The 18,052-nt window shown below is 38.4% G+C and overlaps 1 protein-coding gene across 13 annotated transcripts in view; it reads left to right on the top strand.

Annotated features, from left to right (window-relative positions):
- The window catches only part of CFAP299 (cilia and flagella associated protein 299), a 717,854-nt gene that overhangs the window by 86,548 nt on the left and 613,254 nt on the right, over window positions 1-18,052 (top strand). The window contains exon 3 of one of the 13 annotated variants that reach the window (XM_086407563.1): window positions 14,080-14,352. The exons of 11 other annotated variants lie outside the window; for them this stretch is intronic. In XM_086407563.1, the coding sequence (XP_086263689.1) occupies window positions 14,080-14,089 (10 nt within the window). In that variant the 3' untranslated portion in view covers window positions 14,090-14,352. Of the gene's footprint in view, window positions 1-1,601; window positions 7,716-14,079; window positions 14,353-18,052 lie in introns of those variants that run through there. One more of the 13 variants, XM_086407561.1, reaches the window with a different exon arrangement.

The raw sequence follows: 18,052 nt of genomic DNA, 5'->3' as shown, positions 1-18,052 counted from the left end.
TACTCTAACTTCACTTAATGACATGTTACTGTTGCACTCTGCCTATGCCATCAACATTCTTCACTTGTTAATTTATTTCGGTGGCTATAGTGCTGAAATTTTATGTCATTTTGAACTATAAACTCTGCCTCATAGAAAGTATTGTGCCACATTCAGAGAGTTTAGACTCTGATTGGCAGTGGTAGCACGAGTCTAAAATTTGATTTTAAGAGTGTGAGCATGTTGCTAAATCCAAGTTTGTGCGCCCGACACACAGTGAGGCCAAACAGACTGAAATGTCGGAATTTGGAACTGAGAACAGTTTAATATGAGGGCAAAGCAAAGTGAACAGGCAACTGATGCTAAAAGACCGCCACACTCCCTGACAGTTTTCAGAAAAGAGGTTTAATTTTAAAGGCAGGATTTGGGGTAAAAACTGCAGGGTACATGACTTTCTTCTGATTGGTTGGTGGTAAGGTAACAGGGCAGTGCTCCAGAGATCTTGTGCTCAGCCTGAAGTTACCATCCTCCACCTGGGTGGGGTCCTTACTTCCTGCAGGAGAACTCAGATAGTTAGGTATATCTCTTGAGAAGGAGCTAAGATTTTATCACTGCATTATAGTTTGACTTCCCTGGTGGCTGGGATTCAATCCCCGGGTTGGGAAGATCCCCTGGAGAAGGGAATGGCTACCCACTCCAGTCAGTATTCTTGCCTGGGAAATCCCATGGACAGAGGAGCTTGGCAGGCTACAGTCCAAGGGGTCACAAGGGTCAAATATGACTTAGTGACTAAACCATCACATTGTTTGACAGCTTTCCCTTTGTCTCTGCATTCCTTTACTTTCCTGATTAGTAATGATTTGCACCTGATCTTTGAAACTCAGGGAAGTAAGTTTAGGTGGCTGATGCCTTTCCCCTACAAACGAAAGTGGGGACACAAAAAGGCCTTTTTTTCTTTTAAACTTGGGATGGCCCCACAGGTCCTGCTTAGTTTCAAGCAGGCTGTAAAACGTTATATAACTAATGTGATTCTAGTGGAGTTCTTCAGCATCTGTCAATTAAGGTTGTAGTTTGTAATGTAATGTGTCATTGCAAAACATTATATAAAATGGCAGTGTTTGTAAATGTGCAAGGTTTAGGTAAAATAAGTAATCTGGATACTAAAGCAGAATCAGGGATGCAAATTGTTGTTTTATTTCCAAGTTTTCCTTTTCTAGATACTGTTACCCCTCTAAATTTTGTGAAGTAGTGTCATCTAGAACCTGAAATTTTACAGCAAAGTCCTACTTTTTTCTAACAATGTTTATGAACAATTTACCATCATAAACCATTTAAAATTTTATTTTGCATTGCTCTATTTATATTCATAACAAAGATCTATTTGCTTATTAATATGCATTTATTTAACATTAATTATGTACCAGACAGTCACTCAGAATTTACTGTTGTCATTTTAGTTGCTAAGATGTGTCTGGCTCTTTGTGACCCCATGAACCATAGTCTGTGAGGCCCCTATGTCCATGGGATTTTTTCCAGGCAACAATTTTGGAATGGGCTGTCATTTCTTTCTCCAGGGGATCTTCCTGACCCAGGGACTGAACCCACATCTCCTTCATTTGCAGGAGGATTCTTGTCTGCTGAGCCACTAGGGAAGCCCTAAGAATTTACTAATGACTAAGAAAAGACTTCCTGCAATAATGATGTTTACATCACCGCAGGAGAGAAGACAAACAAGACCAAGAAATCCATTGGCCAATTCTCAGTTCTCATCTTGCTTGACTTACAGCAGCATCAACACAAAGGATCTTTTTCTCTATTTTGCAATACTTTCTTCACTTAGCTTTGGGATTTCCCCAGGTTTTCTTCTCTGGCTGTTTATTCTCTATTTCCTTTGCTCATTTCTCCTTATTTTCTTGATTTCTTAATGTTGAAGTGCTCCAGGATTGTCCTTGAACTTCTTCTTGTTTTTTTCCATCCTTGATGGTTGTATTTATTAGCATGGCTTTAAATACACTCTCTTCTCTGACAACTGCCTACTCATTAATCTCCAACTTGGACTTCTCCCCTGATCTCCAGATTCACCGTGGATTTGTTTATTCTGTATGTCTTCCGTATAATCTGATACCCACAAAGTCCTGATTGTCTCTTCCAGATCAGCTTGTCCTGCAGGCTTTTCCATTTTAGTAAATGGTAACTCTAGCCAAAAATCTAAGTTACCATTCACTTCTCTTTCTCTATTAACACATCTCCAATTCACTGTCTTTTTGATTTCATTACTCCTCATTTTCCCAAGTCCAGCCATTCTAGCCTCCTTGCTATTGCTCCAGTACATCATATATGGTTCAGCCTTAGGGCCTTGTGCTTGATTTCTCATCTCCCAGATAAACTCACTTGTGAGACTTTCCCTGACCAATCTTTTTTTAAAATTGTATAACCCTTCCCCCCATAACTGTTCTCTCTTACATTAAAAAAAAATGTTTTTGTTTATTTATGTTTCTTATTTTTCTTCATTACATCTATCCCTGTCTGATATACTATATATTTTACTTCTCCTGTACTTTTTCCTAGCTTCTCCCTTTTCTAGAACATGAGCTCCATGGCCAGGAAATTTCATGTTTTGTTCTGTACCAAGAGTGGGATCTGGCCTGCAGTAAGTCCTCAGTGGAATGAGTGGCTCCAGTGCAGAGGAGCCACGTCTCTGCAGGGTTCCCCCCGTCCTTCTTCCCTCATCATATCTAGTTCTTCAGGCACCCTACTATCCACCCTACTTCCTTCCATCCATCCCTGTCTTCCTTTTTCCTAGTCCCCCGCATCCCTCCACCTCCTCCTTCATTGTTCTTAATAAACTTGGAGAAGCCACTGAGTTAAGGCTAGTTTTCTATTCCTGGCTCTCTGGATTGGCAGTCATTTGGTCATGTGGTAAATCTGTGTCTCGTTTGTCTGAGGTATAAGCTACCTGTATATCATAGAGATGCCTCTTTATCTTCAGGGTCCCTGCCTGCTAACCATTCAATTTGAATTCTGCTGCTGATGGCTCAGCAGTCATTGAATGCCACTGATACGCGGCTGCGGAAGTTCTGTTTGGGAAGTGGCTGGTTCCTGTATGAGTGTCCCAGCTGCTGCCCGCATCACAGCTCTGGATTACCCTCCTCAGTACCTGAGGTGATACTGTGCTGTATTCATAGACTCATTTATGTTCTTCATGGCAGTAAGTTGTAAGCTCTGTGAGGATAGGAACATATTCTGAATATCAAGGCCAAGGATGGTGCCTCATTCATGAAAATAAATATTTATTGAATAAGGACCAAATATCTAAATTTCACTTATAGAAAGAAAAATCTAAAAACAAATAAAGATGGAAGCTAGTTTATAATGGTAAAATATTGGTAATAAGCACATCACTTTTTCTTTCATTTGTCTTATCTATGCTCTTTCTGGAGCTTCCCAGGTGGTGCTAGTGGTAAGTAACCTGCCTGCCAATGTAGGAGACATAAAAAGACATGGGTTTGATCCCTGAGTCAGGAAGATTCCCTGGAAGAAGGCATGGCAACCCACTCTAGTATTCTTGCCTGGAAAATTCTGTAGACAGAGGGGCCTGGTGGGCTATAGTCCTTAAGGGTCACAAAGAGTGAGACATGACTCAAGCAACTTAGCATGCACACATTCTCTTCCTAAGAGAAAGTCTTTGTAGTTTTTGGAACAAGGTTTACAGTTCTTATATAGCATGCATCCTACTTTTTTGTATACTTTTGTTCATATTAATGGGAATAAGGCATTGTAGAGAGGGGAATAAATTGGCCTAGATTGCCATCTTTTCCAGAATATTTTCACTAGTGTTTGCTTTTTAATGACAAATATTTCTCAGATTTCACCCACCTTCTATGCCTGATAGAGCACTAACTAACTGTCCATTATCACAGAACAAAAATTTACTCTTATCAGGAGACTTAAAAAATATGTTCTTGGTGTTTTAGGGCAGGTATTGAGCAGTTGTTTTCCTGTGCTTAATTGTCCTTAATTTTTTTCTCGTCATCTTTTCATTCCCAAGTATGTAAACTGTGGAGTAAAAATAAAGAGTTATAAAAGGCTAAACATGTATGATTTCTGTTAAGACATTATCTTGTGGAAGAAACAATCTGGATGTGTCATGCATTTTATATATGTATGTGAATAAGTCATTTCCCTTAACGTGTAGACAGCTTTCTAAATACTATATCTGTGATATAGTATGCTGTGATCTATAGCAATGCATTCCTAAAAATGATGTGTGGTGATAGCTAAATGCTACAGGGTTTTGGATCTGGTAGACAGAGTGCCTGAGGAACTATGGATGGAGGTTCACAACATTGTATAGGAGGTGGTGACCAAAACCATCCCTAAGAAAAAGAAATGCAAGAAGGCAAAGTGCTTGTCTGAGGAGGCCTTACAGATAGTTGAGAAAAGAAGAGAAGACAAAGGCAAAGGAGAAAGGGAAAGATATACCCATTTGAAAGAAGAGTTCCAAAGAATAGCAAGGAGAGATAAAAAAGCCTTCATAAGTGAACAATGAAAAGAAATAGAGAAAAACAATAGAATGAGAAAGACTAGAAATCTCTTCAAGAAAATTGAAGGTACCAAGGGAACACTTCATAAAAAGATGGGCATGATAAAGGACAGAAATGACAAGGACCTGACAAAAGCAGAAGAGGTTAAGGGGCAAGAATATACAGAAGAACTGTACAAAAAAAGATCTTCATGGCCCAGATAACCATGATGGTGTGGTTATTCACCTAGAGCCAGACATCCTGGAGTGTGAAGTCAAGTGGGACTTAGGGAATATTGCTATGAACAAGGCTGGTGAAGGTGATGCAATTCCAGCTGAGCTATTTTAGGTCCTAAAAGATGGTACTGTGAAAGTGCTGCACTCAGTACGCCAGCAAATCTGGAAAACTCAGCAGTGGCCATAGGACTGGAAAAGGTCAGTTTTCATTCCAATCCCAAAGAAGGGCAATGCTAAAGAATGTTCTAACTATGGTACGATTACACTCATTTCACATACTAGCAAGGTAATGCACAAAATCCTTCAATCTAGACTTCAGCAGTACATGAACTGAGAAATTCCAAATGTACAAGCTGCATTTAGAAAAAGGCAGAATAACCAGAGATCAAATTGCCAACATTCCTTGGATCATAGAAAAAGCGAAGGAATTCCAGAAAAACATCTGCTTCATTGACTACACTAATGCCCTTGACTGTGTGGATCTATAGTAAACTGTGGAAAATTCTTAAAGAGATTGGAGTACCCAATCACCTTACCTGTCTCCTGAGAGACTTGTATGCAGGTAAAGAAGCAACAATTAGAACCAGACATGGAACAACAGATTGGTTTTTAACTGGGAAAGGAGTATGTCAAGAAGGACATGTATATTATCACCCTGCTTATTTAACTTCAATGCAGAACACATCACGCAAAATGCCAGCCTGGATGAATCACCAGCTAGCATCAAGATTACTGGGAGAAATAACAACAGCCTCAGATATGCAGATGATACCATCCTAATGGCAGAAAGCAAAGAGAAACTATTAAGCCTCTTGATGGGGGTAAAAGAGGAGAGTGAAAAAACCGGCTTAAAACTCAACATTCAAAAAACGAAGATCATGGCATCCGGTCCCATTACTTCATGGAAGGTATAAAGGGAAAAATTGGAAACAGTGACAGATTTTCTTGGGCTCCAAAATCACTGCTGACGGTGACTGCAGCCATGAAATTAAAAGACATTTGCTCCTTGGAAGGAAAGCTATGACAAACCCAGACAGTGTATAAAAGGAGGAGACATCATTTCGCTGACAAAGGTCCCTATAGTCAAATGTATGGTTTTTCTAGTTGTCATGTATGGTTGTAAGAGTTGGACCATAAAGAGGACTGAGCACCGAAGAATTTTCTTTTGAATTGTGGTGTTGGTGAAGACTCTTGAGAATCCCCTGGACTTCAGGGAGATAAAACCAGTCAATCCTAAAGAAAATCAAACCTGAATATTCATTGGAGGGACTGATGCTGAAGCTGAAGCTCCAGTGCTTTGGCCACCTGATGAGAAGAGCTGACTCATTGGAAAAGACCCTGATGATGGGAAATTTGAGTGTAGGAAGAGAAGGGAGCAACAAAGCATGATGTGTTTGTATGGCATCACTGACTCAATGGACATGAGTTTGAACTAACTCCGGGAGACAGTGAAGGACAGGGTAGCCTGGCATGCTGCACTCCATGGGGTTGCCAAGAGTCGGACTCAACTTAGCAACTGAACAACAGCAAGAAGGATTGGAAGAATAGAAAAGAGAAACATCTGTGGAAAAGTGAGAAGAATACTTTAATGAAAGTATTGCTTCAAGTTCTGCTTTTCTCAGTTTCTCAAAACTACAGATGAATTAGTTTATTCTTTATATAAAAGCACACATAGCTTTGATGTTTATGAAGAAATAGTTCCCTTATTTGTTATTGATTTTAATTTACTTGAAAACCATTCCAATTTTAAGCAAATAATTACATGTCAGAATCTCATGCTAAATGTGCAGTTTTGTGTGTGTGTGTGTGTGTGTTACTTGCTCAGTCGTGTCTGACTCTTTGCAACCCCATGAACTGTTGTAGCCCACCAGGCTCTTCTGTCCATGCAATTGTCCAGACATAAATATTAGAGTGGGCAGCCTTTCCCTTCTCTAGGGGATCTTCCTGATCCAGGAATGGAACCTGGGTCTCCTTGATTGTAGGCAGATTCTGTACTATCTGAGCCATTTTTTTTTTCTTTACTAAAATCTAAGTATAAGATTTGGTATAATATGAATATACCAGTTTGGTGTAATATAAAATTTATGTGAATAAATACCAATTATTCATTTGCTCTTAGCATAACCTTCTCAGCATAAATTAAAAAGAGGTATTTTATTTGAAATTTTTAATTTAAGAAAAAAATTAATTTGGGAAAGTTTTATTTTCTGTACAATTATTGGGAATAGTGTTGAAAATTTCTTTCTTATATTATTTGTATATTATTAATGTTTTATATCTATATTAGATGGGTATAGTGCTTCATGTTGCCAGTATTATCAAGTAAGATGCTGCCAATCTCTTTCACATGTCATACATTTAAAAATATGTCTTGGGTGTCCAACACAGTTATGGTCCCATAGCAAGGACTCAAAAAATATTTGTTAACTGGTCACTTCATTCATTCTTTCCATGCTGCAATTATTTATCAAATGTTGATTATGTATAGTTAGAAACAGCAAGAGAATTCCAGAAAAACATCTACTTCTGCTTCATTGACTATGCTACAGCTTTTGTGTGGATCACAACAAACTGTGGATTCTTAAAGTGATGGGAAAACCAGACCATCTTGGGAAACCTGTATGCAGGTCAAGAAGCAGCAGTTAAAATCGTACAAGGAACAATGGACTGGTTCCAAATAGGAAAAGGAGTACATCAAGGCTGTATACTGTCACCCTACTTATTTAACTTACATGCCGAGTCCATCATGCAAAATGCCAGACTGGATGAAGCACAAGCTGGAATCAAGATTGCCGGGAAAAATATCAATAACCTTAGATATGCATATGACACCACCCTTCTGGCAGAAAGTGAAGAGGAAATAAAGAGCCTCTTGATGAAGGTAAAAGAGGAGAGTGAAAAAGCTGACTTAAAACTCAACATTCAAAAAAAAAAAAAAAAAATCATGACATCTGCTCCTATCCCTTCATGGTAAATGGATGAGGGAAAAATGAAAACAGTGACAGACTTTATTTTCTTGGTCTCCAAAATTACTGAGGATGTTGATTGCAGCCATGAAATTTAAAAGATGTTTGGTGTTTGGAAGAAAAACAATGACAAACCTAGACAGTGTATTAAAAAGCAAATTTGCCAACAAAGGTCCATATAGTGAAAGCTATGGTTTTTCCAGTAGTCATATATGGATGTGAGAGTTGGAATATGAAGGATGAATGCTGAAGAGTTGATGCTTTTGAGCTGTGGTGCTGGAGAAGACTCTTGAGAATCCCTTGGACTGAAAGGAGTTCCAACCAGTCCATTCTAAAGAAGATCAGTCCTGAGTGTTCATTGGAAGGACAGATGCTGAAGCTGAAACTCTAATACTTTGGCCACCTGATGTGAAGAGGCAACTCATTAGAAAAGTCCCTGATGCTGGGAAAGATTGATGGCAGGAGGAGAAGGGATGACAGAGGATAAGACAGTTGGATGGCATCACTGACTCAATGGACATGAGTTTGAGCAAGCTCTGGGCGATGGTGAAAGACAGGCCTGGCATGCTGCAGTCCATGGTGTCACAAAGAGTCGGACATAACTGAGTGCTGAACAACAACAAAAATTTAATGCAAAATATGAGCTGTAAATTTACATTTATTTATGCCACAATTTATATTTGGATGTTGTACCTTATAAAATATTCTATAAATATCAGTTCTTAAAATAATGTTCTAGTCAACTTAGTTCTTTTTTTTTAATAGGATATGGTTGGATTTGTGTTTTTATTTTTTTAATTAAAAAAGATTTTAAAAAATTTATTTGGCTGTGGATTCTTAACCAGTGGATCACCAGGGTAGTCCCCTTAGTTCTTATTGTTTTAATTCTGTTTCATAATACACTAACACGTTAGATCCAAATAATGTCACTTGTTTTAAGGTTGTCACTAAGACTGTTTTTTGCTTCCTGATATCCATGATCCTATTTTCTATAATGAAAGGACTCTTGTTTTGTAGCAGGGCGTGTGCCTACAGAGTAAGGATGACATTTGCTAAGCTCCTTTTGATGTGTGCAACCTTCAGACTTGCCTTGAAGGGAGGAAGAGTTGTCCCTTGGCTAACTTTTCCCTATCATGCTGCTTTGAGAAGTGTTTGTGGTGATGGGTTATCTTGTATCATGTGGATAAGAGCAGTATCTTAGAGATGACAGAGCTACATGATAGAAAGAGCCTGTGTGCTGTCTAATGCTCAATTGTGTATGACTGTTTGTGACTCCCTGGACTGTAGCCTGCCAGGCTCCTCTGTCCATGGAATTCTCCAGGGCAGAATATGAGAGTGGGTAGCTGCTCCCTTCTCCATGGGATTTTCCCAACCCAGAGATCAAACCCGGGTCTCCCATATTGCAGGCAGAGTCTTTATCATCTGAGCCACCAGTTCAGTTCAGTTCAGTTGCTCAGTCATGTCCGACTCTTTGCGACCCCATGAATCGCAACACACCAGGCCTCCCTGTCCATCACCAACTCCTGGAGTTCACTCAAACTTATGTCCATTAAGTCGGTGATGCCATCCAGCCATCTTATCCTCTGTCATCCCCTTTTCCTCCTGCCCACAATCCCTCCCAGCATCAGAGTCTTTTCCAATGAGTCAACTCTTCACATGAGGTGGCCAAAGTACTGGAGTTTCAGCTTTAGCATCATTCCTTCCAAAGAACACCCAGGGCTGATCTTCTTTAGAATGGACTGGTTGGATCTCCTTGCAGTCCAAGGGACTCTCAAGAGTCTTCTCCAACACCACAGTTCAAAAGCATCAATTCTTCAGTGCTCAGCTTTCTTCACAGTCCAACTCTCACATCCATGCATGACCACTGGAAAAACCATAGCCTTGACTAGACGGACCTTTGTTGGCAAAGTAATGTCTCTGCTTTTGAATATGCTATCTAGGTTGGTCACAACTTTCCTTCCAAGGAGTAAGCATCTTTTAATTTCATGGCTGCAATCACCATCTGCAGTGATTTTGGAGCCCGAAAAAATAAAGTCTGACACTGTTTCTACTGTTTCCCCATCTATTTGCCATGAAGTGATGGGACCAGATGCCATGATCTTAGTTTTCTGAATGTTGAGCTTTAAGCCAACCTTTTCACTCTCCACTTTCACCTTCATCAAGAGGCTTTTTAGTTCCTCTTCACTTTCTCCCATAAGGGTGGTATCATCTGTATATCTGAGGTTATTGATATTTCTCCTGACAATCTGGATTCCAGCTTGTGCTTCTTCCAGTCCAGCGTTTCTCATGATATACTCTGCATATAAGTTAAATAAACAGAGTGACAGTATACAGCCTTGACGTACTCCTTTTCCTATTTGGAACCAGTCTGTTGTTCCATGTCCAGTTCTAACTGTTGCTTCCTGACCTGCATACAGATTTCTCAAGAGGCAGGTCAGGTGGTCTGGTATTCCCATCTCTTTCAGAATTTGCCCTGAAAGAGCCTGGATCCCCCATAAAATCTACCATTTCTAGACTGTAGTGTGAAAGGAGTAAACCTCTATTTTCTTTCTGTATTTGAATCTCAGCCATGCATTTCAAACTTACATCCTAACTAAGAAAGAATTTGGTATTACCAGACAGGGGTGTTTAAAAGTGGCATAACCTAGCTCTGTGTTAATATGTTTAACGTTTGGGAAGCAGAACCACAGATATTGGAGATTGAAATGCTGGTTGATCATTGATAAGCTTTGATATAGTTGTTGCTTTCAGTATTTTAGAAGGCACGTGAAATGTTGACAGAGGCCATACATAACATTTGGGGAAATCATTGCAAAGCTGCAGAGTTTTCATGTGTGTTGGCAGCTGCTTGCTCCTCCAGCAAATTTCTATGACAGAGATGAACTCAAGCTAGAGTTAACCAGTCTGTGATCAGAGGTGGAAAGGAATACAGTTCTCTTAAGAAAAGCTCTTTGTGCCAGGTTAGCAAAATAATTTCACTGAGAGTCCTATAATTTGAGGCCTTTGAGGGTTGAAAAAGTCAACTTCTGTATTCCAAACCCAAGCAATCATAACTGGTAGCTTCAAAGCCACTGCCTTAGTAGGAGATAAGCTCAATGCCCTGCCAGATTTGGGAGCCAGACCAGAGGCACAATCAAATTAAAAAAGTATTGCTTTTCCACCCTTACAAAATGGTTTAGATAGCCTGGATATAGCTTCCATCCAGAGAAGGGGTAAGGAAAATACAAGCATCTTCAGGCTTAAAGACTACGCTCAGATTAAATCTTTGGCTATAGTTACTTACATATGGAACTAATCCAAAACAAATTGCCTGGAAGCTTGCTATGGTTTTGAGGGAATTGTATGGCTACAGAACAACAACATAGACTGCAAAAGCCTGTAACTGTTCAGCCCTTTAGGAAATTCCTCAGCCACCAAATCTGGACCAGCCAGGAGCAGGCTACAAAAACACTTCAGTCTTCAAGGAGAGCAATCTTGTAAGGCCTACTGGATTCATAGCAAGGGAGGACAAAAGATAAGAAAGCTCCTTCTTGGGGATAGAATGATAGGCTATGGAAGAAAATGCACATTTCTTCCAGGAAAGCAGAATCAGGGCCTTCCAGTTGAGACTAGTCTATTGTTGGCTCATGGAATATTTGTAACTCCTACCTAGTAGGATTTGATCATTGCCATGGCCCAGTGGCTGCTGTAAGTTTACCAATCCCTCTTTGCTCAGTGGGGGCAGCTTAGTTTGCATTATGCATTTTCTTTATAAGCTTTGAGCATTGTGTGTATGGGCACAGATAAACTTGTTGTAGTTTGTAGGCTGCTAAACCATGAGGCTCCACCTCCATGGTTAGTTAGGGAAAGCATTATGTCATCCAGAGAGGAGAGACTTTTAGTTGGGTGCAGTAACCAGTGGGTAGTAATGGGCTTCCCAACTGGCTCAGTGGTAAAAGAATCTGCCTGCCAATGCAGGAGATGCAGGATTGATCCCTGGGTGGGGAAGATCCCTTGGAGGAGGAAATGGCAACCCCCTCCAGGGGATGCAAAGAGTTGGATACTACTGAGCATGCACATAATTACATTAGTATTCCTTTTAGCAACAAGTATAGAAATGAGAGATCCATGGAGAATTGGCTCCCAACTGCTTTTGCCCAAGTCATTTGTGACTTTCTAAGTTTTGTTCTAATGTGCACTTTTCCTACTTACCTAACTTGAGCTTTTACAGCTTACAGCTCTACTGTCATTTTACCCATCCTGACTTAATTATACCATTTTCTCTAGAGTTTCTTCTTATTCCTTTGACTTAAAAAATTTATTTTATTTTTAGATGCATTGGGTCTTTGTTGCTGCATGTGGTCTTTCTCTAGTTGTGAGTGGGGGCTACTCTCGAGTTATGGTGCACAGGCTTTTCATTGTGGTGGCTTCCCTTGCTACAGAATATGGCTTCTAGGGCACTCGAGCTCAGTACTTGTGCTTGTGGGCCCAGCAGCTGCAGCTCACAGGCTTAGTTGCCCCATAGCATGTGGCATCTTCCCAGACCAGGGATTGAACCTGTGACCCCTGAATTGACAGGTGGATTCTTAACCACCAGGCAAATCACCCCTTCACTTCTTTATTCATTCTTTCCTCCATTTATCAAATATGTTTTCAGTACTTCATATACTCCAAGCAGTCCTGTAGGCACCGAGAAGTGGACAATACAGAAAAAGCACCTTTATTTTCTTAAAGCTAGCAGGGGAAGCTTAAGGTGAAGTCAGGTAATAAATGAGATAAATGATGTGTAATGTTTTAGATGGGGCAAGTACTAAATGGGAAAATAATGCAAGGTAAAGGAATAGGGAAATAGGAAGATTAGGGTAGGTTACAGTTTGAGAACAAAGGTTTTACTGAGTAAAAAGCATTTGAATAACCATCTGAAATAAGTGAGCAAACCTTGAGGTTATTTGGGCCCTATTTGAGGGTTGATGGAAAAGGCCTGGGCTTCCTAGGTGGTGCTAGTGATAAAGAACCCACCTGCTAATGGAGGAGACTAAAGGGATGCAGGTTTGATCCCTGGGCTGGGAAGATCCCCTGGAGGAGGGCATAGCAGTCCTCTCCAGTTTTCTTGCCTGGAGAATTCCGTGGACAGAGGAGCCTGGCAGGTACCAGTCCATGGGGTTGCAAAGCATGACTGAAGCAACTTGGCAGGTATGCATGGAAAAGGTCTAGGAAAAGCCAAGAGGAAATGCAAGACCTTGAGCCCATGGTGGGCCTCCTGTGTCTGAGGAATAGCAAGAAAAAGCCCTGTTACTTATTCCTTTATTGTCTATCTTCCAAAGTTCATCCTAACTCTTGACAATATAAAATTGATTTTACTTTTTTCTTCTACAAATTTATGGTTTTGTGTGTGTGTATTTGTGAGACATGCTTCATCCATTTGTAATAGTTGAGGTAGAGAGTTCTCCAAAAGGTATATAGTTTTTCTAAGATAATTTATTCACTAATCTTTTACTTTCTCCATTGATTTTTAATGTTGCCTTTGTCATTTAAGAATTAAAATAAATTCTTATATGAATAGGCTTTTTTTTTTTACTTCTGTTCCATTCCTGTTTGTTGATTTTTAAAATTCATTAAGAAGCTATTTTAATTATATGACTTTTTTTTTTTAGAAATTTCTAGACTGTCCTCCTTATTTTTCCAATTGAAATGTATAATTCTTATGTCCAATTTCAACATCTTCTAGATATTTTAATTTATGTTGTGCTTAATAGATGATAGATAGATAAGTGAACATGGCAACTGTATTATGTTGTCATCCCACACAAGATTGTGATTTATTAACTTATTGAAATATTCTTTTATACTCCTCAGTACTTAAACTACAGTAACATGTCTTTTTGGTTATTGGGTTTATAGTTGTGGGCTGTGCTGTGCTAAGCCAGAATACTGGAGTGGGTAGCTGTTCCCTTCTCCAAGGGATCTTCCCAACCCATGGATCTTCCCAACCCAAGGTCTCCTGCATTAAAGATAGATTCTTTACCAGCTGAACTACCAGGGAAGCCCTGGGTCTATTGTTATGCCTTTTTTTTTGGTTCAGTTGTGTTTAAGTGTTAGTAACATTGAACATAATAGAGAAATACATATCTCTGGACTCAATTTTACCATTTAACGTGCTTTATTGTTAGTCTCAAGTAATTCTTAAAATTCAAGTTGAAATTATTTTATTATTCTAATGAAATTATGCCGTATCCCACATAGAAAGTTGTCAAACTTTCTAAATGTCAATATTTCTAAATAAGAGTTTTGGTGTTCTGGGCTTTGCATACAAAACAGTGATGAGAGGGTTACTGATCCTGAGACATGAACATAGCCTAAGTGATATAATCTAATCTTCTGTCTCCCCCTGGATAGAACTCAGTGAAACCCATCAAGCAAGACAGCTTAATATACTTTTTGGAGATTTAAGTCAGACAAGAAGATTCACATATTCCGCTGGTACAGTCCACAAATTATAAAGTTGTTTTGCAGGTGGTCATATATCCCGATGGGGTAAAATATTCGGGTTTGTTTTGATTTTTTAGTCAAAGTTTGCATGATGGCATGGAGACTCTCCCATTCACTTTTCTACCATAATCTGATTATTATGTAAGCCCTGATGTTTATCAATAAAGTTCTTACTTTGTAGGTATGAGTCAAATATTCATTTTTTCTTAAGATTTAGTTTGCTCTGAATTTTCACAATGAACTCGTTTCATGCTTAATTTTATTTTTATCACTCACCTAATATTAGTATTCACAAATAAAGCAGAATTACTTTGTTAGTTGCCGACATTCTTGTTTTCCTTATTTTCTGTTGATATTAAAAATTTGTTATAATAACAATTTGATTATATTGTTTCAGTGATTTGTTGATATTAACACTTTGCCAAGGCTAATTCTTGATGGAATTTCATAATTAAAAAAAATCAACTTCTGATCCATTTTTAAGTATATAGTTCAGTTTTTTTTAAAATTATTTTTTCATTTGACTGCACTGGGTCTTAGTTGTGGCATGAGGGACCTTTAGTTATGGCCTGCGGGATCTAGTTCCCTGACCAGCGATGCAACCTGGGCCCCCTGCGCTGGGAGCTCTGAGTCTTAGCCCTTGGTCACCAGGAAAGTCCCCGTAATTTTTTTCATGTAGGTGTATAAAATATTTACTTTTAAAAGCAGATAACTGAAAACAATTTAATAAAGTTATCAAAGACGATTGTGTATCTTATTGGATTTAAAAATGTATTTTTAAAAAACATTTACAGTGATTATTTTAATTGATATTATGATTATATTTTTGAATTTTCCATGATTACAATGAAACGGAATAATATTTTTATTTGGAGGATAATTGCTTTGCAATATTATGTTAGTTTCTGCCATAATCAACGTGAATCAGCCATAGGTTGACATATGTCCCTCCCTCTGGAACCTTGCTCCCACCTCCCACCCCATTTCACCTCTCTAGGTTGTCACAGAGCATTGGGTTTGAGAAACTGGATAATTCATCAATATTTTCTGCTTTGCTAACCACATTTTTCATGATCACATTCTCAATCCATTCTGTTTTGTGTAATTTCTAAGAATGCCAACATCTAAAAAACACTGACAAATTTATTTTCTGAAGTTAGAGAGTCCCACAGTCTCCTTCAGTACTTTATTTTTAATTGGATTCACTATTTATGGATATTAATTTTTCACCAAAAGGTTAACTTCTTTCTCAAAGCTAGAAAGTTACTTATTCATGAGGTAGACTATCTTGTCATTAATTCAGATAGGCTTTTTGTCCCCTAATAATTTCTGCCTTCCTCTGCCTAAATGTCTTACTTGCCTGGAAGAGATATGCAGTTGAGCAGTGGAGCAAAGTACAATATATTAGCACAAAATTAAAAAATGAAACCATTATTTTTAGACTGCTTATAACAGTGTCAAATCAAAGCCCAAGAAACTGGTTTTAGAGTTAATTCCTGACACCAGAAAAAAAGATATCTCACATCACTGCAAACCTTTAATTTTACCAACCTGTATAAAAACTTACCCATACTGTATTTGATACCAAAAAGGGAAAGAGAATAAAAAAGTTGCCTCTTCAAATAATGTGTTACTACATACGTTGACATTTCATATCAAATATGAGAAAGACAATATGAATCCAGAAGATTGGTACATCAAAAAATTTTCATTACACATGGATGATTTCACAAAAGTAGTATACTTACCGATATATTACTGCTTGGAATTCTTGAAGACAAAGGCTTGGAAGAATATTATTTATTCCAATGAAGCTCTGTATCAAACATCTGAGAATAAAGTGGTAAAGGAATACTTGAAACCAATAATATACTGAAGAAGCACTCCCCAAAATATCTGGGTGACGAAAGTTATATGAGGTTACAGGAAAGCATCTTGAGATTTACATCAAAAGTTCTCTTTATACCCTAGAATTCAGAAATACATTATTTAATTAACATTAGAAATATTCACATATGTCAATGTTTGTCCATAGATCTATAATCTGTATTAAAAGATGTTACAAAGATTGTGATGAGTACTAAAAATGAGGATAATTATATACATAAAGTGATAATTAAATCCAAGCTGATAAAATACCATTTTCATCTTCATTCAAAGAATGTTCAGAACATAATTTCATACTGAAGTACATTGGTGACCCAAGGAGAGTTAGGCAAGAATTTATACAATTATTGATAAATTGTGTGTGTGTGAGAGAAGGAAGGATGGAGAGAGAGAGAGAGAGGACGGGATATGAAAGAATGTAAGGAAGTGGAGGGGCTGGTTTCTTTGCCTATTTTTTAGAGGCGTTGTTGTTGGCTTTCAAAACAGTGCACTTCACTGATATTTTTTCAGCTTCCAAGGAGCTTAATTAAAGTATTTTAGCAGGTACTAATAGAGTTAATAGAGAAATTTGTATCTTGAAACTTTAAGATGAGCAGAGCAACATCTGTGTAGGCTTGAGGAAAATCTTTAATATTTTTAAATACTTGAAATTTTAAAATCAGCATTACTACAAGACTACTCACTGTTAAATTTGTCACACACAAAAAAGAAGGAAGCTAAAACTGTTTTAAAGGACTGATTGCTCCTGTGACATATAATTTAAACAGAATTATCTGAATTCTGGTAATTTTACAAGAAAGCAATGGAAATACAAGCAACATATATTCATTTGATACTGCCTACTTTGTGTGAACAAAATGTGTTATTAATATCACTATGAAAAATTTAAGGAGATCATCCTTAAACAGTTTTGACAAGGATTTGTGTATAGCCATTTTGAACATAAAACCATATACTAAAGCATTATGCCCACAGAAGAAATGTCACATTTCTTATTAAAAGTAAAAAAATATTTTTTTGGAAAGTGCATTTATAGTCAATATTTTAAATCTTCCCTAATATTTTGTATTTTATAATCACAAAATGCAAAGAAAATGTAATACTTTCTTCTCTAAGTCTCATAGTTGCTCCCAGAGTCAATTTTGTAAAATTTATTTTAATGTGTGTCATTAGAAAAAGGCTGTTAGTCACTTCTTTATAATTCAGCAGAGGAGAATAGTGAGTCAGTAACTGGTGAAATTATAAGGGCTGAAAAAGCAGCTTTGGAGATGGCAGTGGTTTAAAAGATTGTGCTAAATGAGTTGGATAATTTTCATCAGACTAAAAGCACATGAGGTAAATCTAAAGTAGCTTAGGGAAGACAATTGTTCTTGGGAAGCTGAAAAAGCTATGTTGATTTTTAATAGCTTTTCTCTTCTCTGTCTCTCTTTAAAGTAATTATCTTCTCAGTCACATAAAGCATTTCTGTAATGCCCTGAGCAGCTTAAAATGGGAACAGTCACCCAGGCTGTACCCAACCCAGCAGCTAGCGCCGTCTAATTCCACCATCTTTCTCAGATAGTATCTGGTGCATGCATGCGAGCTAAGTCACTTCAGTCATAACTGACTCTTTGTGATCCTGTGAACTATAGCCTGCCAGGCTCCTCTGTCCATGGGATTCTCCAGGCAGGAAATACTGGAGTGGGTTGCCATGCCCTCCTCCAGGGATCTTCCCCACCAGGGATCAAATTTGTGTCTTTTATGTCTCTTGCATTGGCAGGCAGGTTCTGTACCACTAGTGCCACCTGGGAAGCCCGGTATCTGTGAGTGAGAGGGTACTGTATTAGTTTGCTCAGGCTGCCATTACAGAGTACCACAGACCGGATGGCTGGCTCGAACAATAGAAATTAATTTTCTCCTGGTTCTAGAGGATGGAAGTCCAAGATCAGAATGTTGGCAGGGTTGGTTTCTTCTGAAACTTCTGTCCTTGGCTTATGGGTGGCTGCTTTCTTGC

This window comes from Bos grunniens, chromosome 6 (assembly GCF_055505025.1).
Source record: "Bos grunniens cultivar Pamir isolate PY7600 chromosome 6, Bosgru_T2T1.0, whole genome shotgun sequence".
Classification (NCBI taxonomy): Eukaryota; Metazoa; Chordata; class Mammalia; order Artiodactyla; family Bovidae; genus Bos; species Bos grunniens.
This window is presented reverse-complemented; position numbering and strand designations above follow the sequence as displayed.